At 38.4% G+C, this 25,002-nt stretch overlaps 1 protein-coding gene across 5 annotated transcripts in view; it reads left to right on the top strand.

Moving 5' to 3' along the window:
• The window catches only part of LOC141983356 (meiosis-specific coiled-coil domain-containing protein MEIOC-like), a 52,589-nt gene extending 28,161 nt beyond the window's left edge, over positions 1–24,428 (top strand). For 4 of the 5 annotated variants that reach the window (XM_074946418.1, XM_074946419.1, XM_074946417.1 and 1 more), the window contains exons 3-8: positions 1,325–1,491; positions 7,216–7,317; positions 10,364–12,164; positions 13,440–13,574; positions 13,706–13,886; positions 17,952–24,428. In XM_074946418.1, coding sequence (XP_074802519.1) covers positions 1,325–1,491; positions 7,216–7,317; positions 10,364–12,164; positions 13,440–13,574; positions 13,706–13,886; positions 17,952–18,208 — 2,643 coding nt within the window. In that variant the 3' untranslated portion in view covers positions 18,209–24,428. Of the gene's footprint in view, positions 1–94; positions 273–1,324; positions 1,492–7,213; positions 7,318–10,363; positions 12,165–13,439; positions 13,575–13,705; positions 13,887–17,951 lie in introns of those variants that run through there. The other variant, XM_074946421.1, reaches the window with a different exon arrangement.
• Positions 24,429–25,002: the final 574 nt, after the last annotated feature.

The following is a 25,002-nucleotide window of genomic DNA, read 5'->3' as shown; positions in this document are numbered from 1 at the left end:
CCTTTCCTGTATGGAATACAGTCTTGGAATGCAGGTCAGTATGGAATCCTCAACATTTTCCTGCTTCTTATTCATCTAGATTCATGTCTGAGAATAGATCACCTCTTCCTAAAGAACCATCTAAGGTAACTCTCTGACCGGAGCTCGTCCAGGAAGTTGAACAGGAACCTCATGGAGGACAATGAGGGACCAACGCATTCCTTTGGCTAGTTTATTTTCGTCACCAAATAAGGCTATAGCACCATCTGCTCCTTCCACAGCCTAACTTCAAGGCAAGTCAGGACCTCCTTTAAAATGATGGTGGAGACCTTAGATATACTCCTCAAAGTCATTCAGGAAAGTTCTCTCAAATTATTTGATATTCTGCATCCAGTCTCTCAAGTCTGTTTGGCCATGCCAATCGGTGAGAGTACCCTTGAGCCAGCTGAAGAGTTGTGGCATGCCCCATGCTTATTTTTACTTGTGATTTGTGTCAAGCTCCATTAGGATGAAAACTGGAGTTGAATTACGATGCCCCAAACAGCATTTTAAAATTATCTTTGGTTAAGTAAAGCTACCTTTAAATGTGCTGCGTACTTTTTAAAAAGTAACTTTATCAAAATATATTCTGCATTTAAACCTGATTTGATAAACAAAGGAAGTATTATCTGTAGGTAGTTAATTGAACTGATTGTTTCTGGTTACCATTTCCTTTAGATTTTAGAAACCATAGCTCTCGTCCTTTCTCACCTAGTTTTTATGCATAGACTGGAAAGGGGGGGAAAGCAAGTTTTCCTGCCTTTTTTCTTTTCTTAAATTCTGAATCCATTTCTCAGCTTTCAGTGAAGTAGTCATTTAACGAACTAGTTGAATAAACTGAAATAAAGAAAATATTCTCTCTGCAGCTGTGTAAGTGGCTTCTGTTATCAAAATCTGGTTAACACTTCAACAAATGCACTTCCAAGTGCTTAGCACAGTGAATTCCACCAGTTCAGTGGTTTGACTTTCGTTAAAATTTCAGCATAAACATGTGCTGCTTGAATATTATTTAGTTAATTAATTTTGATAGATTATACTAAGTTTAGGCCTTAACATAAGTTGTCACAATTTCAAATTTAATTTTAAATAGGTTTATTTTTAAAAAGAAAAATCCGATTTAAATAACACATCTGATTTTTAAAAAAATCATAGGTATGGATTTGCAGAAACAAAGTTTTCAGAAAGAAAAAATATTACCTCTTTTAAAAAACAAACAAACTTCCTTTTTTTCAAAAGAGGTGCCCTTTATTGTTCACCTACATAAACTCTTCACATTTTAAAACTGTTCACTCTCTTTTCAATTTAGGTAAACGGCAAGAAACAAAAAATGGACACTCAGTTATTCTCCCCGTTGTTAGGAGGGATCACAAGTACACCACCACCCCTGGAATCATCCCGGTTATATAGTAATTGGTCTGTGTGTGGAGATGATACCAACACAGCAACTTCTTTACAAGACTGCACCAAAAAAAGGTATTAAATAAGTATAATCTTATGCTGTTTGCTGTTTTCTGTAAGACTGAAAGTTTAATTGGGTAGGAGTGTTTGAGTATTGAAAGGAAGAAGTTATGGGATAACTACAGAAACTCATGGCCAATAAATTACCTGCATTGAGTAGTATTTATCAAATAACTTTGGAAATCATGGTTATACTTTTTTAATATGTGACCTAAGATTTCCTTATTAGGGAACGTAATGGGAAAGTCAAGTATCAGACAAATCTTGATCTTTGTATAATGACAATTATTTACCTTTTGAAAAAGTTTCCTTGTTACATCACATCATTATGGCTCTTTTTGGTGACAGAGGGAGCTGTTTTCTGTAACAGCAGGGGTACAGTGAATGCCAGTTTCTTCCTCTTGTTACTGAACGGTACAAATGGATGAAGGTTAGGGGACATATGTGTGTGGAACTTCTCCACCACCCATATCATAAGCATGCATATGCCAGCTTTCTGGGATTTATAGTCTTAACCAGGGGTATGCAGAGGTCTTCCAGGGGGTACATTAACTCACCTAGATATTTGCCTAGATTTACAACAGGCTACATAAAAAGCACTAGCAAAGTCCATACAAACTAAAATTTCATACAGACAAAATTAGAAAGTAAGCAGTTTTTCAGTAATAGTATGCTGTGACACTTCTGTATTTTTATGTCTGATTTTGTAAGCAAGTAGTTTTTAAGTGAGGTGAAACTTGGGGTACACAAGACAAATCAGACTCCTGAAAGTGGTACAGTAGTCAGGAAAGGTTGAAAACCACTAGTCTAGTCTAGTCTAGTCTCTCTCTCTCCCTCTGTTTACATAACTCACCAGAGATGCCTGTGCAGCCCTGAGGGCCCTCACTTACTACTTGCATCACAGATTTAGCGCTGCTAGATGATTTTGTTACATTGTAATTAAAATTTACTAGCTCAACCAGTGGTGTAGGATAGCCATTGAGCAACTTTTTATTAGTGGCAGAAGAGATCTGAAATACGGGATGTTCCAATCTCAACATGGTTTACTTGATTCACTTTCTCTCCCATCAAGGTGGGCAGCCTATATTAAGTATCGATAGACAGGAATCATGTTAACTATTAAATTAAAGTTTTTAATGGACGCCACAGTCTGCACTCTGGTCCTGGGCTACTCTCCTAGGCCTGGGCTACTTTTCCCATCTAATCTTTCCTACCCTAGTCATTCAGTAGGCTTATGAAACTGTTGCTGCAGCTGCCTGCTGTTAGGCTAGTCTGGCCCTGTATTACCCCTTCTTTTGTCTACTTCTGTTTTCTTTCATATTCCTATTACCCTGTTCTATTTCCTTTCCCCTTATATACCGGACATTTAAATGAGCGCACTCATGCTATCTCACATTTATCTTAGTCATCTTAAGATAAATATGTGCATCTGTTGAAATATTTAGTGTATCTGTATGGTAGCTTTAGAAATATATAGGCAGCTGTTAACAATCAGAGAAGTTATATAAATGCAGACCTCTCCCTCCCTCCCCCTGTGCTCTTTCCATCTCTGTTTCCGGTGTTGTCTATGGCATGCATTCTTACTTCGGGGTTGTATTATGCTAACTACCACAGTAATTTATTGGCACTTGATACCCATGATGACATCATCTGCATTTTCAATATAAATATCTCATTTTAGTATTTGTAACTCACTACATCAGAAATAGGAAGCCTAAGAAAGAATAGGTGCTGTGATGGGTTCCCCCCGGGGTGCCACCTGGAACTGGGGTCCCACTAAGTACCCACAAGCCTAGACTCCCTCTCACACTGTGCTGCTGTGGCAAGCTGCAGACCCATTCCCACACTTCCACCAGCATTTCACCCAGGTAGGGACACGCCCAGCTGCAGTTACACGCAGGGTCTCTAACCACCAGCTTCCCAGCCTGGGACACCAGAGCAGTACCGTCCTGCCATGGTCAAATCTGGCCAGTATATGGGTTTAATACCAGGTCCACCTCTCCCTCAATGTGAAGAGAACAATGCACACTTGTGGTAACCAAGCAGAGATTTTCCCCGAGCACTCCAGTCAAAGCTCACCGGTTTAGATTAAAACAAAAACAAGTTTAACTGCAAAAGATAGATTATAAATGCTAGCAAACAGATTAAAGCAGATTACCTAGCAAATAACTAAAAAACGCAAACTAATCTTAATATACTAAATAGATTGGATATGAATTAGCAGATTCTCACCCAGAGAAATGATACAAGCAAGCTGCAGATTCTTAAGGGGCAAGCAGCACTTGCTTTACAGCTTGGAATCCCCAGGTCTTTTATTCACAGGCTAGAAATCCCTTTAGCCTGGGTCCAGCACTTCCCCCAGTTTAGTCTTTGTTCCTCAGGTGTTTCCAAGAGTCTTCTTGTGTGGGGAGTGAAGAACTCCAGATGATGTCACTCACTGGATTCAAGGGAGAGATTAAGGAAGATAAAGGCATTGTTGAGAAGCTAAATGATTTTTTTAAAATCAGTCTTCACTGGTGAGAATGTTGGGAAGAATGATAGAAATGTAGGACTGAAAGGGACCTCAATAGGTCATCTTGGCCAGTCCCCTGCACTAAAGGCAGGACTACATAACAAACCATTCCTGACAGGTGTTTGTCTAACCTGTTCTTAAAAATCCCTCCCATCTTGGTGGCATCTTCAGATTTTATAAGCATACTCTTCACTCTACTATCCAAGTCATTAGTGAAAATATTGAGTAGCAGCAGACCCAGGACAAAGCTCTGTAGGCACTACATACATCCCTTAGTTTGACACAGAACCATTGATTACTCTTTGAGTATGGTCTTTCAACCATTTTTTTACCCACTTTATAGTAATTTAATCATTTCCCTAGTTTGCTTATGAGAATGTCCTGTGGGACTGTGTCAAAAGCCATAAGAAAATCAAGATATCTCACACCTACAGTTTCCCCCTATCTTCTTGGCCAATAACCCTGTCAAAAATGGAAATTAGGTTAATATGGTATGATTCATTCTTGACAACTCCATGTAGGCTGTTACTTATAACCCTATTATCCTCTAGGAGCTTACAGTGGGATTGTTTAATAATTTGTTCCAGTATGTTTTCAGGTATCAAAGCTAGCTTGAATGGTATCTAAATAAGCCACTGTTCCACAGGAGTGGAGGGCAGCAAATTTGTACATATATTTTAAAAAGGGTCTGTGAGTGACTGGAATTATAGTTCACAAAGCTTTGCATCTGTACCTGGCAAATTTATTGAAATGATCATTTAAAAGGGAAAACAAAATGTCTGAAAGATCATGATATGATAGGGTTTAACCAGCATGGTTTCTTCAAAGGAAAATGTCTCATTAATGTCTTACAATTCTTTGAACATGTCAGTGAGGTAGTGGATAAAGGAGAAACAGTTGATGTTTATCTGAACTACCAAAAAAGCCTTTGACCAGGTCCCTCAATAAAAAAAACAAAGTAGTCATGGACTGAGAGGCGAAGTATTGTTACGGATCAAAATCTGAGGAGGAGCTAGGAAGCAAAGGGCTATGTCTACATTGCAAATATTACAGCTGAACCTGCGCTGCTGTGGTGTAGATACTTTCTACAGTGATGGAAAGGTTCTTTTTTTTAAATCCACTCCCTTGAGAGGTGGTAGCTAGGTTGACAGAAGAATTCTTCCTATGACCTAGTTGGTGTCTATACTAGGGCTTAGGTCGGCTTAGTTATGTTTTTCAGGAGTGTGACTTTTTTTCAAACCTCTAAGCAACATAGCTACATTGACCTAAGTTTAGGTGTAGGCCAGGTTGAGGATTAAGTGGCCAAAAAAGAAATATTTCCCACAATGTGTAATTAAGCTGTGGAAGTCGCTACCACAGAAAGTTGTTGAGGCAAGAATTTAACAAGATTAAAAAAAGGATTGGATACTTAAAACAGATATCAAGAATATCCAGAGTTATAATTAGGTTAAAAATTGGTGGAACAGACATTAAACCAATCTCGGACTATTATAGATCACAGTCAGACCTAAAGTTGGGAGTGCGGGGGCGCAGAACACAGTAGGTTATTACATCTTGTTATATTTGGTGCTGGCCACTGTCAGAGACAAGATTCTGGATTAGATTGACTTTAGGTCTGATCCAGTATCGCAATTCCTATGTATCCTTTTGTAGTAATTTTCATGGAGCTGGTTGGAGGATGTTGGGTGTTGTTCCTCCTACTCTTCACAGGAGTGTTGCAACCCACTTCATGTCATAGAATCATAGAATATCAGGGTTGGAAGGGACCCCAGAAGGTCATCTAGTCCAACCCCCTGCTCGAAGCAGGACCAATTCCCAGTTAAATCATCCCAGCCAGGGCTTTGTCAAGCCTGACCTTAAAAACCTCTAAGGAAGGAGATTCTACCACCTCCCTAGGTAACGCATTCCAGTGTTTCACCACCCTCTTAGTGAAAAAGTTTTTCCTAATATCCAATCTAAACCTCCCCCATTGCAACTTGAGACCATTACTCCTCGTTCTGTCATCTGCTACCATTGAGAACAGTCTAGAGCCATCCTCTTTGGAACCCCCTTTCAGGTAGTTGAAAGCAGCTATCAAATCCCCCCTCATTCTTCTCTTCTGCAGACTAAACAATCCCAGCTCCCTCAGCCTCTCTTCATAAGTCATGTGCTCTAGACCCCTAATCATTTTTGTTGCCCTTCGCTGGACTCTCTCCAATTTATCCACATCCTTCTTGTAGTGTGGGGCCCAAAACTGGACACAGTACTCCAGATGAGGCCTCACCAGTGTCGAATAGAGGGGAACGATCACATCCCTCGATCTGCTCGCTATGCCCCTACTTATACATCCCAAAATGCCATTGGCCTTCTTGGCAACAAGGGCACACTGTTGACTCATATCCAGCTTCTCGTCCACTGTCACCCCTAGGTCCTTTTCCGCAGAACTGCTGCCTAGCCATTCGGTCCCTAGTCTGTAGCGGTGCATTGGATTCTTCCATCCTAAGTGCAGGACCCTGCACTTATCCTTATTGAACCTCATCAGATTTCTTTTGGCCCAATCCTCCAATTTGTCTAGGTCCTTCTGTATCCTATCCCTCCCCTCCAGCGTATCTACCACTCCTCCCAGTTTAGTATCATCTGCAAATTTGCTGAGAGTGCAATCCACACCATCCTCCAGATCATTTATGAAGATATTGAACAAAACCGGCCCCAGGACCGACCCCTGGGGCACTCCACTTGACACCGGCTGCCAACTAGACATGGAGCCATTGATCACTATGATCACTATTGATCACTATGTCTGCTCAGTCCCCACCCACTCTTATCTCCACAGAAGGCTGTTCTGGGGAAGAGGGAGGAAAAGGTGACAAGGAGGCAGATGACATCCCATCCATCCATCTTCTTTCCTTCCCATTCCCCTGTAAACATTCTAGAAACCAAAAACAATGCTTTGTGCATGAGGGCTGAGATCTGCACAAGGGGCCATGATCCTGATGCTTTAAAACATGCTAGTTACTCAAATAGTGTTTACCATCAAAGGTATGATAGAAGATAATACTTAGCTTCTCATCTGCAAGGAACATTATTGCATTAATTTTTGGTGGGTGAGGAAGCTTCTTTTTCTCCTCCTATATTTATAATATGTTACTGCTAAAGAAATCAGAAGGTAAACTTTTGTGAAGAGAAAACACATTGGTGGCTTTTTCTCCTGAAGACAGGATCATATTTGTCTGTGTTTTATTTTTCAGGGCACAGATAAATCTGTCTTACTCTGGCAATGGCCCAGATATGTTTGGGTTAGTGTCGAGCATCCTAGAGGAGCCAAACAAGCCAGAACCTGTTACAGATTGGTAAGTTTATACTGAAAACTTGCATGGTGTTGTATGTCTTACATTTTAAAGTAAGTTTTGTATATTTTACATAACAGTAGACATTTGACAAGACAACTTATGTGTTGTCTGACATAGTACTGAGTTTTAAGATATTTAAATAAGCTATCATCAAGTTAAATGGGAAAGATCTGTTACTAGTACTTACTTGGAATAAACTAAAGTAGAAAGGCAGTCTTCTGTTCATCCTTCTACCAGCAGATGGCAACTGGAAAGAGAAATGCATGTCTTTCATTACTTCAGTTTTATTAAGAGTAACTTTATTATTATGACTGTGGATATATCTGAAGGTAAAGGTAGGTCATAATTCAGATCATTCTGAAATATATTTGTATTTCTAGGTACTATAAAAATCTCAGGATTTTGAACTGATTGATCATTGCAGCTAAATCATTTTGAGTAAATGGCCTCCAACTGAAGAATTTTGCTGTGGCATAGGCAGCCTTTTTCACTCAACTAAGACAAATGTAGAAGGTTTTATAGTGGGGGTTTTAACGATATGTACACAAGGCTATTAAAAAAAACATTATAATACCGTCTGCATTTGTTTTAGTTGAGTGGAAAAGGCATCTTACCAAATGCTATGGCAAAATTCTTCAGTTGGAGGCCAGTTCCTCAAAATGATTTAGCAGCACCGATCAATCAATATAAAATGCTAAGATTTTTATATCTACACATACAAATACATTTCAGAATGCTTTGAATTGTTTATATATTTCCAGGATTTATAAACTATAATATCTAAGAAAACAAAAAATACCCCCCCCCCTCCGAACAATAGCCAGTCCTGCAAATCAGTATTTTTTTTTTTCTTCAATAAACTTACAGGGATAACATCAGAAGCAAAACATTAGTATTGTATCTCTTCCCATATCATCCATCTGTCTTGTCTTTTTAGACTGCAAACTATTTGGGAGGAGGGACCAGATTTATGTTCTGCAAGGTACCTAGCATACTTTTGGGTCCTGACTAAATAATACTTTTAATTATACAACTGTGATGAAGTTTGCTAGTGGGATCTATACAGATTATATTGTAGGAACATGAAAGTTAAATTTCTACCATTTTTGTTTTCCAAATGCAAAAAATATTTGTATGGAACAGAAGAAAATAATATGGCACTTTGAGTGCTATACTGATGAGATGCTTATTCAAAAGACAATATCATAAAGTTGTGGGAATACACCAGCAAAGGAGGTACTCCCTTTTATTACTGTCATGAATTTTGGAGTGTCTTTCCTTTATAAAGAGAAGCAATGATATACTGATAATGCATAGTGATAAGAGCCATAATTTTGATTGTCCCCAAGAAGAGCCCTTATTTTGGGTATAGAATCGTAGAATATCAGAGTTGGAAGGGACCTCAGGAGGTCATCTAGTCGAACTCCCTGCTCAAAGCAGGACCCATACCCAATTAAATCATCCCATCCAGGACTTTGTCAAGCCTGACCTTAAAAACTTCAAACGAAGGAGATTCCTCCCTAGGTAACCCATTCCAGTGCTTCACCACCCTCCTAGTGAAAAAGTTTTTCCTAATATCCAACCTAAACCTCCCCCTCTGCAACTTGAGACCATTACTCCTCATTCTGTCATCTGCTACCACTGAGAACAGTCTAGGGCCATCCTCTTTGGAACCCCCTTTCAGGTAGTTGAAAGCATCTATCAAATCCCGCCTCATTCTTCTCTTCTGCAGACTAAATAATCTCAGTTCCATCAGCCTCTCCTCATAAGTCTTGTGCTCCAGCCCCCTAATCATTTTTGTTGCCCTCCTCTCAGGGCTGTCCTTAGGATTTATGGGGCCCTATGCAATATTATTAAACTGGTGCCCCTATGCCTGATGGCAGCCCAGGCTCGCATGTGTATCTTAGATAAGGGTGGCCTTTTGAAGGATTTATTTAAAAAACTATATGTCTGAAGAGCCAAGCATTTAAGGCTAAAGATGAATACTCAGATTGTGCATCTACAAATCTATGCAAGGATTTTTTAGAGATGTGATTTTTATAATCTTCAGCAACCCACTAATGAAATATTTTTAAAGCAAATTTTAAACTTAAGGTCCTGTAGACTAACATGTTCTGAGGCAGCCCCGCCGATCAGCGCCTCCCGCATCTCCTGATCAGCTGTTTTGTGGTGTGCAGGAGGCTGTGGGGGGAGGAGCGAGGGCACTGCAGGCTCAGGGGAGGGGGCGGGAAGGGGTGGAGTGGGGGCAGGGCCTGTGGCAGAGCCAGGGGTTGAGCAGTGAGCACCCCCCAGCACATTGGAACATTGGCACCTGTAGCTCCTGCCCTGGAGTCGGTGCCTATACAAAGAGCCGCATATTAACTTCTGAAGAGCCACATGTGGGCCACCCCTGTCATAGAAGATTGCTAAGAGGGGAGGCCATCAGACATTTTCAACTATTACAGGAGTCAAATCTGTATCTGACGGCTTACGAATATTGTTAAACATCGAGCAGGATGATGTGTATATTTAAAACAATGATTAGAAAACCTTATAGCAAGGAATTTAAATAAATGTTTTCTTGGTGGGGGCAAAAACATACTTTTGAACAAGGAAAATGTAATTAAAGAAATAAGAATTACTGGAGAACATGGAATCAACTTTGCGGAGATGTTGTGAGGCTTAATTTTGTTTTAGAATACTATGGAATCTTTCTATGGAAAGTGCTATATAAGTTCAAATGTCAATACAGAAACTCTTAAAGAATGAATAATTAAGTCTCTGAAGATTATGAAGGGCAAATAGTAGTAGTGATTGAAGCACCAAAATGTGACTAGAAAAAACAATAAAAAATAGACTTTAGGAAATAATTATAGGCTGTCAACAGTCTAGTACACTAGTAGTTTTTTATTGCTGATTTCTGTGACAAAACTTCTTGAAATTATATCTTTAGCAAAGGTTTTAGTAGTAGCTTTGCATTTTGAAAAAACACTAAACTCTGAACAAAGCTATAATGTAACATAAATGTGTTTGGTCATTCTTAAAAGTGCAATTCTATTTGTTACAGGAATTCTCTGTCGAGATTGTTTCCCCCTATGTGGGCATCTGACATTGGAAACAATGGTGACTTCTCAGGTCTGTCTTCTAAGCACCCTTTACAAAGTAAAGATTTTCCAAACCTGATTGGCACACAGAGCTATTATCAAGGACACTTGGAAAAGTCACCTGATGTGGAGACTTTACACAGAGGATTTGAAGACCTTCATCTTATAGAGTCTTGGCTTTCTCCTTCTGACCCTTATACTCAGCCATCTGATGATATCTTGAACATTTACCCTGAAAATTCTGCTTTTGAAAATAATGCCGTAATTCAGCAAGAAGGATTAGCATTTCAGAATGTACAATTTAATCAGGACGTGTGCAATTACGATAAGATGAAATTAAATGGAGACAGTGAAAAGAACTGCTCTGATTTTAGTAATTTTTCTTCTCAGTGCAGAATTAAAGATGGCACTGGTATTCAGAAAGAGTATTGGGAAACTGACAGAGCAAGAGGCAAACTTACGAAAAATGACAAACGAGAGCAAGCAAAGTACTCCAATGATGCTAATGGCACTTGGGGCAAAGTGTTCCAGGACAACCATTTGTTTTCTAAAAGATATGAAGATTTTACAACTTCTCATAAATCACAGCCATCTATTCACCAATCGCTCTATTTTTTCAATCAACCATTTACTAAAGAAAATAGTTTTCCTGGAGGAACAAATAGAAACCCACAGGAAACTCACTTACAAAATGGCCATAATAGCTTCAATTTGGGAGAAACCTGTAATAACTCTGAATGTAAGAGCCATATTAATCCTAAAGAATGTTCTCGTAAACCTTCTGAATATCATTTATCTGTAAAAACTGCTCAACAAAATGGAAATTTTCATTCACCTTACCGTGGACATACGTGGCTGGATGGTAAAATCTTAAGTCCCACTTCTACATCAGATATTGCATATAGGAAGCAAAACCAAGTAGTAACAAGCCCACAGTCCTCTTCTGGGGTTTCAACTATGTCCAGTGGATCTCCAACACATCAGTCTGTAACCCAGCCCTCTTATTACTCACAGTTGTCACCAGTGCCCTCTTCAAGGAAAGATGGAAGGTTACAAATATCAAATAGTGTTCCTAGTAACTTGGGGGGTTCAAATTTCTTTGCAGAAAATCAGAAACAAATTAAACCTATTGGACATTCCCAGCATGATTCATTGACTAATAAAGGCCAGTATCGTAAAATACCCGTTAATTTGTCACACAACTGGTTAACACAGCAGAATTCTGCAAGTGATGAGTCTGAAAAGTATCATAGGTTTCGCAAAAAGCAAAACCAAGATAACTGTAATAAAGATGAAAGAAGAGGTAGAAGGAATTGGATACCCCATCCTGGGTATGCAGGGCAAAATCAGCAACAGTTCAACATGTTCCGAAAGAAGCAAGAACAGAATGGTGGCAACGTGTCAGATTTCATCAATCCTTCTTTTCTTCCTTCTTTCCCATTAATGTCTGATTTTAAGCAAAATCCCAATTTTACTCCATTTAATCCCCATCCTTTTCCATCAGCAAATAATTTTGCTTTTCCTCCATCACCATTTCCATTCTCGGAACTTGTTGATCTTTTTCACTATGATGATTTTAACCATTTGAATCCCTTCATTAACGACCTATTTTGTGGGGAATTAAGTGCGCCATACTTTGCCTTTCCAACTCCTTTTAACAAGTATAGGCCTCCAAGAAATCGCAGTGGACCTGCTAATGAGCTTCATATTCGACTGGAGGAGTGTTATGAACAGTGGAGAGCTCTGGAGAAGGAGAGGAAAAAGGTAATAATATATACCATGATAGACTTGTATGTAGGATGGTGATTATAAAGGAACAGCTAGGTAGAGTAGAAATTCCTGCATCTTACTGGTAAAAAGGAGCCAGTCTTGCCGCCTTTTTGAAATATTGTGACTTTAATTCCACTCTAAATATTTTGAGCCCCCATCTACAACCATCTATTTTGAGTATACAAAATTGTAAGAAGATACCAAACAGTGTGAATGTCGTACAATTGTGCGTGAGACTGAGGTTCACCTTTCATTTTTCAGCGGCACAGGAGTTAGGACCGCTTATTCAGCAGTAATTTTCTTGAACTAAATTACACCTGACACCAGTGCTTGCTTAACCAAGTACCCTCTTTGGCCAAAGGTCTTATATTATCTGGTGGCATGGATCCTATTCTTCGGTTCATGTTGTTCAGTGCAAGTTTGGTAGCCAATAGTTACCACTATCCATGGATCATGGAAGAGGCCACTGATATGACATGTACAGCTAAAGCCTGAATGGTTGATAAAGCAGGGCCTTTATTAGTCCAGCTATTTTTGGATAGTACTCAGTTCAGCATGAACTGAGGGAGGGCCAAGAGGATGGTTGTTTATATCTGACTTCAAATATAAGAGATATGTCACTCTAAAACATATTATTTTGGCTTTGTCCCATCTTTATCTGCCCGGTATTGGGCTTTGCTTAGGCCTGTAGTCATAGGTGAGTTTCATGTCCATGTGGATGACTTTTCAGGGCTGATATCTTCTCAAAGCCAATATGTTAAACCTGGGATTATCCTTGGGGGTTTCAAACACAACCACTGCAGCAATTGAGGACATCTCATGTACTTGCTAGTAGTTCCTGGATTTGACCATCTGAGAGCCCTTAACAAAATGTTATCAGTAGGCAGTTGGGAATTCACATCTCTAATTTGGTGTGACAAAGCTACAGTTTAACCTTCCAAGGACTGTGCAAGATCCTTCTGTTTACTTGTATCTGTACCCAAGACTGGTTAACATTGTAAAGGTAATTTTGTTTGTTGGTTACAGATGTTGATTCTAGATTTATGCTTTAAAGTAGTACTTGGAATTTTTGGAAGTACCCCTTATATTTACAGCCAGTTGTTGGCAATTTAAAGTTTAATCATGACTTCGTATTGTTTTAAATGCCTCCAGAGACTTAAACAGCAAACACATCTCATCCATCCATGTAGTAGTGAAAAAATAGAAAAGCTTAGGCTATAGGATGAAACTCCGTTCTAAATATTTTAAAGGTATGTGTTTTCTCTTCAGACTGAAGCTGATCTTGCAAGAAACTTTCCAGGAAAGCGGGTATCTAGCTCAAATAACACTCCTGTTTCTCGACTTCCTGCTAACCCTTCACGAGTGGATCGTTTGATTGTGGACCAGTTACGAGAACAGGCCAGAGTAAGCATACTTACAGCATGGAATCTTCTGCAGGGATTAGTAACATCAGGTTATATGTTTGTGGGTTTATTATATTTTGTGTAGGATTTTAAAAAATTAACTGTTTTTGGTTTTTGAAATATATTCGTTAGGTGTTCACCTTAATAGGAAAAATGGAAAGGCTTCGCGGTACTCCTGTCCATGGGAATATATCCAAAACTCTGGAACATCATTTAGAAGCCATTCATGTTACACAAGCGAGGCGGAAAGATGAGATTGTCAATGCTGCCAATCCACAGAGACAAGGAGCACCTCGCTATAATAATGAAAAAGGTAAATACTTTTGATTGCTTTGTAGTTCTAAAAATTGGGTTTTTTTTCCAATTTGTATTCAGTTCAATTTGTAACACATTTTAAATGTTGTTTTAATGGTAACAAGTAGACTTACTCCCTTAAACAGAAACTTTCTCTATATGTGTGCCTTTGACTTTAAAAGAGAAAAATCCCCCTCACTTGTATCAGGTAATTTCTACATAGACTTTATTCTGTTTTGTGTTGTTGATTTTTAGACCCCTTCTTGTCACAAGATATTTTCTCGGTTTAAAAAAAAAAAGCCCTCTTTATTATATTAAAGAATCAGATTTTTGGTAAAGACTCTGGATGAATTCCTACTTGTTTCAATGCATACTGCTCTTTAACAGGCAGGGGATATGAGAGTTATCTCTGTAAAAAGGTAGCCTATGACTGGGAATTGATACCAAACAAAAATATCTGCCAAGTAAGCAATTCACCATCCTTAATTAGGTTGTACTCATTTTAACAAATTGAGCTTCGTCATTAATAGTGATTGAGAGTGGGCTTTCATCCTTCTTAGCTTACTCAGTGAAAATTTCCTTGGTCTTACACTGCTTATTAATTGATGTTTTGTTTGTCACAAAACCACTACAAATTTGGCCTGATTGGCAGCTTCTGCCGAGGTATAGCAAGCAAGACTGTTTGATGACAGGAGTCAAGTGCACTGGTGAATCAAAACCAGACCTCTTTTGTTGGGATCCCATCTATGCAATTTGGAGGCACCAAAAAAAAGAAAAAGAAAAGTTGGGTTTCTTTGTTTTTGCTTTGTTTAAAAAAAAAAGGAAGAGGAGGGAGGAGGATAACTCTTTGTGTAAGATAGAAGCCCAGGATCCTAAGGTTAAGCATATTGTGGGCTAGTACTTCCCTGCTAGCAGTGAAAAGAACAGGCTTTACCCCCAGATCTTGGTGTTGAAGAGTTCGAGTTCACCGCCAAGAACAGAAGTTGTATTCGGCAGTTAATTGAAAGTAAGTAAATTCCACATGGAAAAGGCCGTATGTCCAGACTCCAAAAGTGGAGTCCACAGTCTCAGTTGAAAAATAAGACCATCCTGATCCTGTGGACTTTTTCCTCTTAAAGATGTCAGACAGACTGGAAAAGCTGTAATAAAAAAAAATCCACATTTGAGTGAGTAGACAGATTCTTGTAGACTTCCACTGCAATTGCGTGTTTGGAGGAACTTATCCCAAACAAGGACAAAAGAATAGGCTTTTTAATGACAAATATCTCTGGCAGTTTTATTCATGCTAGCCCCAATCACATTTCCAGCCAGACCCTTCGTGGGTAGTGCACGAGTTAAAAGGCAGCTTTGGCTTCATCCGTGGGTTATATTTTTCAAGCAAGCAGTAGCTACTTTCGTAGTGGTGATTGTGATCTGTGTAACCCAGACAAGAATGGCGGAGAATTTCAAGTAGGACAAAGTCATTGTCTACCTCCACACATGTTCTCCAGAAAGACCATATATACTATAAATCTTGTATCTCCTTTCAACCGGTCCAGATGCAACAAGAAAGACCGCTCATCCTATACAGGCAAACTGAAGATTAGATCTTACAAGGAGACAAGACAAGAGTTAGTCTTTCAAGGTGTTTTCTCCTTTGTGATTTCTTGAATTGTTATGATTATCCACAAGGAATAAGTATGTTACACAGAGCAGTATATCGTGATTGATCATGTTAAATGTTGCAGAGAGAGCCAGGATAAAGGTGGGAGGCTGCCCTCCATCCGTCTACATCAAGAGAACATCTGTGCCAATAATACAGTTTTTGCTCCATGTTCGTGGGTAAATCCAGATTGCTTAGGGGCCGATATCTTGGTTTGAGATCAATGAGACTGAAAGTGATTTATTGCTAGCTTGCTGGGAACCCTAAAGATTTCATAGTGGATACTAGCCAATTCGAGTGCATCCAGGGTGTATTTCTTGGTCTATGATTGAAGGATGAAGGGTGGACTTACTCACTGAGTGAGGCATTGGCTATCTCCGTCAGGTGAAGCTCCAGTTTACTTTTTTAAAACCAAGCAGGAAGGGTAGGTATAGGACAGGGGTCGGCAACCTTTCAGAAGTGGTGTGCCAAGTCGTCATTTATTCACTCTAAGGTTTCACGTGCCAGTAATACATTTTAACATTTTTAGAAGGTCTTTCTCTATAAGTCTATATTATGTAACTAAACTATTGTTGTATGTAAAGTAAACAAGGTTTTTAAAATGTTTAAGAAGCTTCATTTAAAATTAAATTAAAATGCAGATCTTACCAGTTTAGTGCAGTGGTTCTTAACCTGGGGTGCACGCACCCTGGGGGTGCAGGATGCCCTTTCTGGGGGTGCGAGACATGCAAGATTTTTTTAGAAGGTAAATCATCGAAAACACAAATTAAGTGCAGGCATATAAGTACAACTACTTTGTTTCATCAAACCTATGTATGTATTAACATTATACATTTTTAACGATTTCTGTAATATACAGACAAAGTTTTTACGTTTTCAAGTTTTTAAGCTAATTGTAGTGTAACTTTTGATAAGGGGTGAGAGAACATATTTTAAGAACTCCAGACCATCAGCAGGCTGAGCGGGGATGGGTGTAGTGTATTAAATTGCTCCCCATAGGAATGTGCTACTTACAGTGTACCGCTTACGGCTGCCAGTCCTGATGCTCTGAGCGGCATGGTAAGGGGACAGGGAACAGGGGTGATTGGATAGGCGTGGGCGTCCCAAGGGGCCTGTCAGGGGTCGGGGCTGTGGATAGGGGTCGGGGCAGTCAGGGAGCAGGGGGGCGGGATCCCGGAGGGGGTGGTCAGGAGACAAGCAGCAGGGGGATTGGATGGGTGGAGGGTTCTGAGGAGGATAGTCAGGGGGCAGGAGGTCCCAGGAAGGGGGGGACAAGGAGCAGGGGCGGTGTTGGATGGGTCAGAGGTTATGAGGGGGGCAGTCGGGGGAGGGAAGTGGGCCGGCTGTTTGGGGGGGCACAGCCTTCTCTACCCAGTGTAGTGTATTACATTTCTTTCCATAGGAATGTGCTACTGACGGTGTACTATTTACGGATGCCAGTCCTGGTGCTCCGCAAGTAGCACATGCCTACGGGGAGAAATTTAACACACTGCACCGGCGGACAGAGCCCCAGACCGAGGGCGGGCTGAGACGCTCAGCCCACCACTGGTCTGGGGTTCCGTCCGCCAGCTCCTGCCAGCCGGGGTCCCAGCCACCGGCCCCGCTCAGCCCGCTGCCGGCCTGGGGTTCTGTTCACTCAGGCTGGCAGCAGGCTGAGCAGGGGCGGCGGCCGGGACCCCGGCTGGCAGCAGCGTGCCAGTAAAAATCGGCTTGTGTTCCGCCTTTGGCATGGGTGCCGCCGGTTGCTGACCCCTGGTATAGGACTTGCAGGTTTGGGATTAAATCTCCTGTAGGGTGTTCAATAATTCCTTTGTTGTGAATGGGCTGAACTCAGTGAATGATAACATGTAAGTTGTCACACTATCTTGAAGGAAAGGAAATTTTTAGTACAAAGTTCCTTTTTTTTTTTCCCCTGCTTTGTATGTCAGCACCATTTGTCACCAACAGCCCGTGTTCTGGAGTCTGAATTTATCTCATAACTTCGGTGTATTGGAAAGCCTAGACTATAACTAAAGAAATATTGGAAATGTGGTTCTTTAATAACAGGGTGCAATCTTTCCCGCGGTTTCTTGGAATTACATTGCTATAATAAAAGGAGTACTTGTAGCACCTTAGAGACTAACCAATTTATTTGAGCGTAAGCTTTCATGAGCTACAGCTCACTTCATCGGATGCATTCAGTGGAGCTTATGGCGAATGCATCCGATGAAGTGAGCTGTAGCTTACGAAAGCTTATGCTCAAATAAATTGGTTAGTCTCTAAGGTGCCACAAGTCCTCCTTTTCTTTTTGCGAATACAGACTAACACGGCTGCTACTCTGAAACCTGTCATTACTATAATACAAAGTGTTGGCCGAATTCAAGAGATTTTTGTCTAATTAATAGATGTCATGGTGGTTTATTAGTTCTGTTGTGATGTGGTTGCATATTCTTGTCTTTGTAGATGTTCTTGCTCTGGCAGCTGCCATTAAAGAGTTAGCTGTTTCCACACGCAAGGCTCGTACTGCTTTATGGTGTGCACTGCAGATGACTCTACCAAAAACCTCCTTAAGCACTCCAGTGAAACAGGAGGAGGTCGAAAGGGCATTGCAAGAGCTTTGCCCAGGAAACACAAGCACACAAGAAAAAAATAGTGCAGATCCTGAAGACCAGGGAAGCAAAAAAGAGAAACATGAGGAACCCATACAGATTTCTGAATAACTGTGCAGAAAAAAAAAAAGGAAGAAAGTGAATTGCATTGTGCTATGGAGAACTTTTTTTGCTAGGTTATCAGAAAAAATAAGGATAACTCAACTGATCAGTGCTGCAATTTTATTACTGTGATTCTGGTGTTGACAAATATTTCTTGTAATAGTGTTATTGCAGTTTTAATATTGCTGGTATTGCAGTGTCTTCTATGTAAGATAAAGATTTTATTAATAAGGGGAACTGGGCAATAGCTGATCATTTTCTTGACCACTTAGCCAAAGCTATGTATCAGCTGTGACCCAAGCCATGATCTGAGAAACCAGTGAGTGGCTAAGCTAATTTTGATTCTTTTCTTCATTTGTTAGTTTTAAAATTTAGCATTCTTTAGAAATGTCATTTTTAAAGGGTATTCCATAATTATTGGGGGTTTTGCACCATTATGTATTCTTTTAAGTGCCAGAATGATTGCTAAAAAATGTAATTGTTTGTACTGTCACTCAACACTGAATAGTCCACACTTCTGCTTTGCTATTGTGACAGGGTGTCAAATCTTTCAGGTAATTGCCAAGAGTCTGATTGGAATAATCAGAGTTTAATGTTAGTTACATGACCTGCTTGTTCTGCCAATTAAAAGTTTCCAGCTGGACTAATCTAAACCAAAAGTTCCCATAGTATAATCCTTGTGGCAAAATTTTTACATAATAAATAAATGAAGAACTAATTTAAGGAATTTTTAGAGTTGCAGTATATTGCATTAAAATACAGTTGGCAGTTAACATAAAATTGTTACTCAGACTTAGATTTACTGATGCCTAATGGTTAAAAACAGTAAGTATGCACTTAATGAAAAATTACATGGTTAATAATATGTTTATGGTATTTTAATTTTCAGAAACATTCCATATTTATTTTAATGTTTGATTAAATGTTTATTTAAAATTCTATTTTAATAATATACAGTTGGGTCTTTTGCCAAACCTTCCTAATAATCAGATTTAATGATTTACTCAGGAACTATGTATATTATATATATAAATACACACAGTATATAGGGGTTTTTTGAGGGGTAGGGATGTTTGCAAGGTATTTACTCAAAGCTAACTATACTAGGTTACCAAAGCTGTTTGTTTGATTTGTTTTAGCATGAGAAGATTTCATATGTTTAATTGCTATTTACTAGTCTTCATTCTGGGGCTTAGACAATCAGAAGTGTTACGTATCAATGTGAATGTACAGAGTAAGAATTAGAAAAGGATGAATAATTCATATTCATATGAGTATTTTAATGCTTTATCAATCGTGTCTTAATGTTAGATTGTCTTTCAAAATGTACTAATTACCAAGTGTGTTCTTAGGTGTTAGTATATTGATGAATGGCTTTGGAGAGCAGTTCTTGTTTTAAAAAATAATTATGTTGAGGACAGAGAAAAAGTTCAAAGACTTAAAATGAAGATTTATCTGTGTTTCATGATGTTATGATATTGAATTTGACACTTTCTTGATAAATATATAATTCTGTTTGCATATACATGTACTTGCTAAATATTCCAAACAGTCTGTAATTTTGGACCTGTGAATGTTTCTAGAACATCTGTAGTCTTATAGTTCTATTAGTACCAATATAGTACCAGTGGTCGTACCATTGTTAATGGTAATGAGGTGATGAGTGCATCATTTTGTAGAACAGGAAGTCACTAAAGCCTCATTTTGATCCACTGATTAAACAAAGGAATCATTAGAAGGCAGAATCTTATTAAAAGTACGCTCCACGTTTTCTAAAGAAAACTTAATCCATTTCAGTGGATATTTTTAAGCCTTAGTCTAAAACTAAAAATTGGTACTGAAGAGAATTATTTCAGTGCTGTCTGTGTGTGTGTGTGTGTGTGTGTGCGCGTGTGCAAAATCTGTTTGCACTAATATCTGAAGGTCAGATGTGTTTTTGTGAAGCTATAGTTGGTGGTTTGAAACATTTTCAGAGTTTACAGTATTTGAGTTGTTGGAATTTAAGTTACGATTTCTGTTTCCTGTTAACATAGTATTTGAAAGTCTTGATTTGCATTTCTATTTACAGAATAATTTGTAGTCTTGCAGGATTGTTTTGTAGTATTGAATGTATTGGGCATATTAGGTCCTTATTGTATTGTTTGTATGTAAGTTATTGTGCAGGAATGTGATCTTAATCAGTTCATAATATAGTTAATGTGCCTTTAAAAGTCTTATTTTTCAAAAACGGTAAGTAACTGTGTATGCTCACTTTAGCTTTCTGTTGCAATTTAATAATACATTTAAAGGGGTTAAATGTAGCTGCATTTGACTATAGCTAACGTAGCATATGGTATTAGTGTTTTTCCTGCATAATATTTGATTGTCCAGTTACGGACTCTTTAACATGTGTAAGGCACCATAGCTGTTGAGAGTTGCCACAAGTCAAGTGTATTCATAACAGAGTTTAGTTGTGTTGCCCACAAATGCAACATGTGCACATTTAATTCTTTTTGACTTGACCGGCCTGTATTCTTCTTAAAATGTGAACTATCTGATGGTCCTCTTAGTATGGAAATTTTTCTGCCCATTTCTTGAAATACTTAAACAATTAACATCATTGACATGTAAAAACAAAAATTCTTTCAAGACGTTTCCATTCAGTTTTAGGTTTGCTACACATTCTTCTATATTTCAGGGGGGAAATACAGTCTTTTGGAAGTTTACCAGTGTAAGTTTGGGATTACAATAGTTCTGTGCAGTCATATAGTGTTCCTAATTGACTACTGTTTGACTTGATAATGAAAAGCAGTTTCCATACATATTCCATTCAGAGCTTCAGGTGAATAAATATCATTTCCTTTCTGGTTTGTTAGGGCCTAACCCTAGTCTCATGTTATTGACTTCAGGGGAAGCAGACCTGGGTTATTAGTTAGCAGTCTGGATTAAAGTGGATAGCGGTGTGTGAGTTTTTCAGTTTGTGGAGCAATCAAACAGTATACGGTGAATTTTTCTGTTTCAAAAGTTTTCACCCCATCCTGTCCTTTTTTCTTCTAATTGGCTCGCACATTTCAGGTGTGCGGTTAAGTGTGGAGATGAGGGTGCTGAGTGTTCACTGCGGCTAGTCCACAATACTAGTCAGCTCAGTTCCAAGAGTGCAGAATGTTTAAGAATTCTTGTTCAGATCATGTTAGTTAAAATACAATTGTATTTATTTTATTAGAATAGGGCTGAAACTTTAAGATCCTAAATTGATAACACAATACAGTATAGACTTAAAAATCACAAGCTAACATCCCTTTTATGGGTTATTCCCCCGATAGTGGACTGGAAGCTTGTGGTTGTTTCCTATTTCCACTTTTTTGTTCCCCCCACAGAAAGTATATGGCCTGCTGCAAAATGAGTACTGTTCCACCAATATGTTTAGCACCTGTGCCTTTGCCTCTCCTCCTCTACATCCCCAGAGTCCCGATGATAGTAAAGCTATTGTGATAGAACTGGTGTAAGTTAACACTGAGATCAGTATTAATTTGTCAGCATTAAGGGAAGTGAGATTGTCCGGGAATGTGGCTGTTCTGTATGGTGCCATGTCCCAACAGAGGGGATCTCCAGGATCAAGAAGTCTTTACAACAAACCAGGTACTTTCTACAGGGCCTCATCTTCTGCCTTTTGCTCTCCTCCATTTGTGGAAACAGTGATGGATACTTTTTTCTAAATGAAGTAAAATTCATTTGTGCTCAATGTCCCTGATAGTGAAGGGCATTTAGCACATAACTAACGTTCGGGTTTTTTCATCTCAGTTCCCCTCGGCCTGAAACCATAGCTTTCAACACTACTCAATGTGACATTCTCGGAACACATCCTTTTGTGAAGTCACAGCTACTGGTTCTCACTGAACTAAGGAGATGGCCTATAGGAAGTTGGATGTGTTTTTGGTTTTTTTTTTAATTGCTATACAGTATTTAGAATTATTTTTAAAGGATAATATAAAACACAATGCCATTTTCTGACCTGCTCTGAAAGCTGGTTTCATTTTCTATCTGTGCTCTGTGCAGCTTTATGTCAAAATGATGGATTCTGAGGCAATCCAAAAGATGACTGGTGTGTTTTTTTGTAGGGTCTGAGAAGTGAGCTTTAAATTAATTCTCCTTTCTGTTCAGGACATTTGAGTAGAATTGGCTTTTGTAAAATGTGCAGGACTCCGCTAATTTGTGAAGACTTGAGTTCAGGATTCTTTTTCAACTCTGCAAGAGTTGACCTCAACTGAAAAAGAGAGCAGGAACACCACACTCTGGTATATTAGGCTGATACGATGGAGGAGCTAACTTTCAAATGTGTCTTTAAATGTAAATGCATTTGAAATTAAGGCTACACAGAAATTGTTCACGATCCTGCTTCCATTGAAGTCAATAGTTTTGCCAGATACTGACTTCAGTTGGGTTTACTGTTTTACTGACCTAAGTCTTTACTATTTAAGTTTTTGTATATACAGGCTTTGCAGTTCATGTTGAACATTAGGTACCAAGAAACTCCAGAAACGTATGTTTTTCCTAACTTTATTGTAAGGTTTTTAAACATAGTAACATCTTGGAGTTAGGAGGAATAGTCTGCTTTCATTTAAAGCTGAGGAATGTACCTACTGTAAGATGCTTTGGCTGAGTTAAATCAATAGGCTTTTGAGAAATTTGCACCTTGTTTTATCCTGATTTGCCTGGATAGAAATACAGCCTTAACCGTGTTAAGATCTTGATTTGTTTCTTGTGCAGTTTTATCTCTCAATCACCAGCACTTTTCTGTTTTGTGGAAATGTATAAATAATTATAAAAGGAAAAACTGTGTATCTATGAAGTTACTTTTTTATGATAAATTGTTTTACAATTTGCTTTTAAAAAGCACTTTCTTTTTCTTTAGTTTTTTACTTTTTAATAGTGCAACCAAATCTGTCAATTTTATAGCGTGGTGACTCATTTTTCTTTCTTAGCAATACTACAATTAAAGGTGCAAAAAAATAAGGTGCATTATAATGTATTTATTTAGCCTTTGTTGTTAGAAGTTGAAAATGTATGGAATAAAGTAGTTTTGAGCAACTTTTTTAGAATTGGGGAACTGAAACTATAATTCCTCTGCTTCTTATTTGCCAGATAAGCTTTAAAAAGGAAATTGTTTGCATATACTATATGAAAGCTAACTAATGAGAGCAAGGATAGACCAGTGTCAACTTTAAAAAAATCAATTCCAGATAAAGGTTGCTTTACATTTTTTACTGTACAAAATAAAACTGGTCTAAAACTTGTGTATGCACAGTAATAACTTAATGAACCTAGGGTTTTTTTCCCCCACAAAATTAGGCTATTTCCAATATATATGGGGAAAATAAGTTTACTTTTATTTTTATGACATATACAAAGACTAATAGTGTCTATATTTTAATATACTGTTTAGTGTCTGAAGTATATCTTTTACATGTATGTTGGTCAATCTCATTTAATTAAAAACAAATTTTACACTGTTAGTGAAATATTACTGAAGAAAGCTATTGTGAGTTAATCCATTTAGTAGACCCAACAGAAATAAGTGGAAGTATACATTTAACTAAAAGAAGCAAGATGTCAATTGTTAATACTTAATGATTAGTCAATTTAGGCTCATTTCAGTGTTTCTGTAAAATAACTGGATATTTAATGAACGTTGCAAAAATATCACTTCTACCTCTTGTGTAACACTTAACTTTAAAAAAGGTTATTTATACTACACAGATTTCTGTTGGGACATACTTTGCTTTTTAGAAAGTTGATACACCTTAACTAGTGAATTTGGTGTGCATTTTTTGTTTTCGGTTAGACAGCTCTCTTATGTGGAATACCAGGGAGGCTTGCGGCTAGATTGTGTTCACTTGTGTAATGTAACCTACCATGATGTGTACACTTAAATATGGTTTATATTAAGAAAAAGGTACAACAGTAGAAAGAGATGCTAAGGTTTGTATTACATGTATGAAAGTCACAGATTTATGAGAATCCTGTAATAAATCATGGCCAGTGTAATTTTCTAGCATTTTTTTTATGTATGTGATTGTTTCCTTATTTAAATAAATCAGTTGTGTTGTATGTAGGTGGCTAATAAATAGTTACAACTATTGTTTTATTCAGTTCAACTCATGTTACTTATCAGCTGCTGTTCTATATGCAAGGTGTTTCTTGTTTGTTTGGGTTTTTTTTGTAATTCACTGAAAAGACCTGTTGTATGTTCTGGGTAACACTTACAGTTATAAAAATAATTAAACTATTTCGTATTTTAAATCACTGATTGTATTATTTCAGTAAATGTATGTGTGGTGGTGGGAACACCAGATGTCAATGGGTAATACTTGTTTTACATGGGTCAGTGTTAATGAGCAATATCCATTATTCCAGTTTCCAGGTGTGAGATCACATGTATGAGGTGCAGAATCTTTCTAAACATCCAAACTTAAATGAATTAATAAACTAATAATTGATAATACATAAAAGGAGAAGGGGTTAGTAAATAACCTAAGTAACTTTCACCTCTTTTTTCACCTCTCTTTTCCCCCTGCGCGAGTGAGATTACTGCAAGGGAATTCAATCTTGTTGGATAAGTTGATGTACAATTTAGCTGTAATTATTTCACAAAGCATCACAAATCAATTTCTGTTATGTTAGCACTTAGAAGCCCCAGTCCTGATCAGACCATTGGGCTAAGTTCTTTGCAAAAACAAGAAGACCTAGATAGGCCCTTCACCGAGGAGCTGACAACCTAAGACCCTGATCCTGCAGTGAGATATGTGCAGGTGGACCCCTGGGCC

Source organism: Natator depressus, chromosome 2, assembly GCF_965152275.1.
Source record: "Natator depressus isolate rNatDep1 chromosome 2, rNatDep2.hap1, whole genome shotgun sequence".
Lineage (NCBI taxonomy): Eukaryota > Metazoa > Chordata > Testudines > Cheloniidae > Natator > Natator depressus.
Note: the sequence above shows the minus strand (reverse complement) of the source record. Positions and strands in the feature narration are given on the sequence as shown.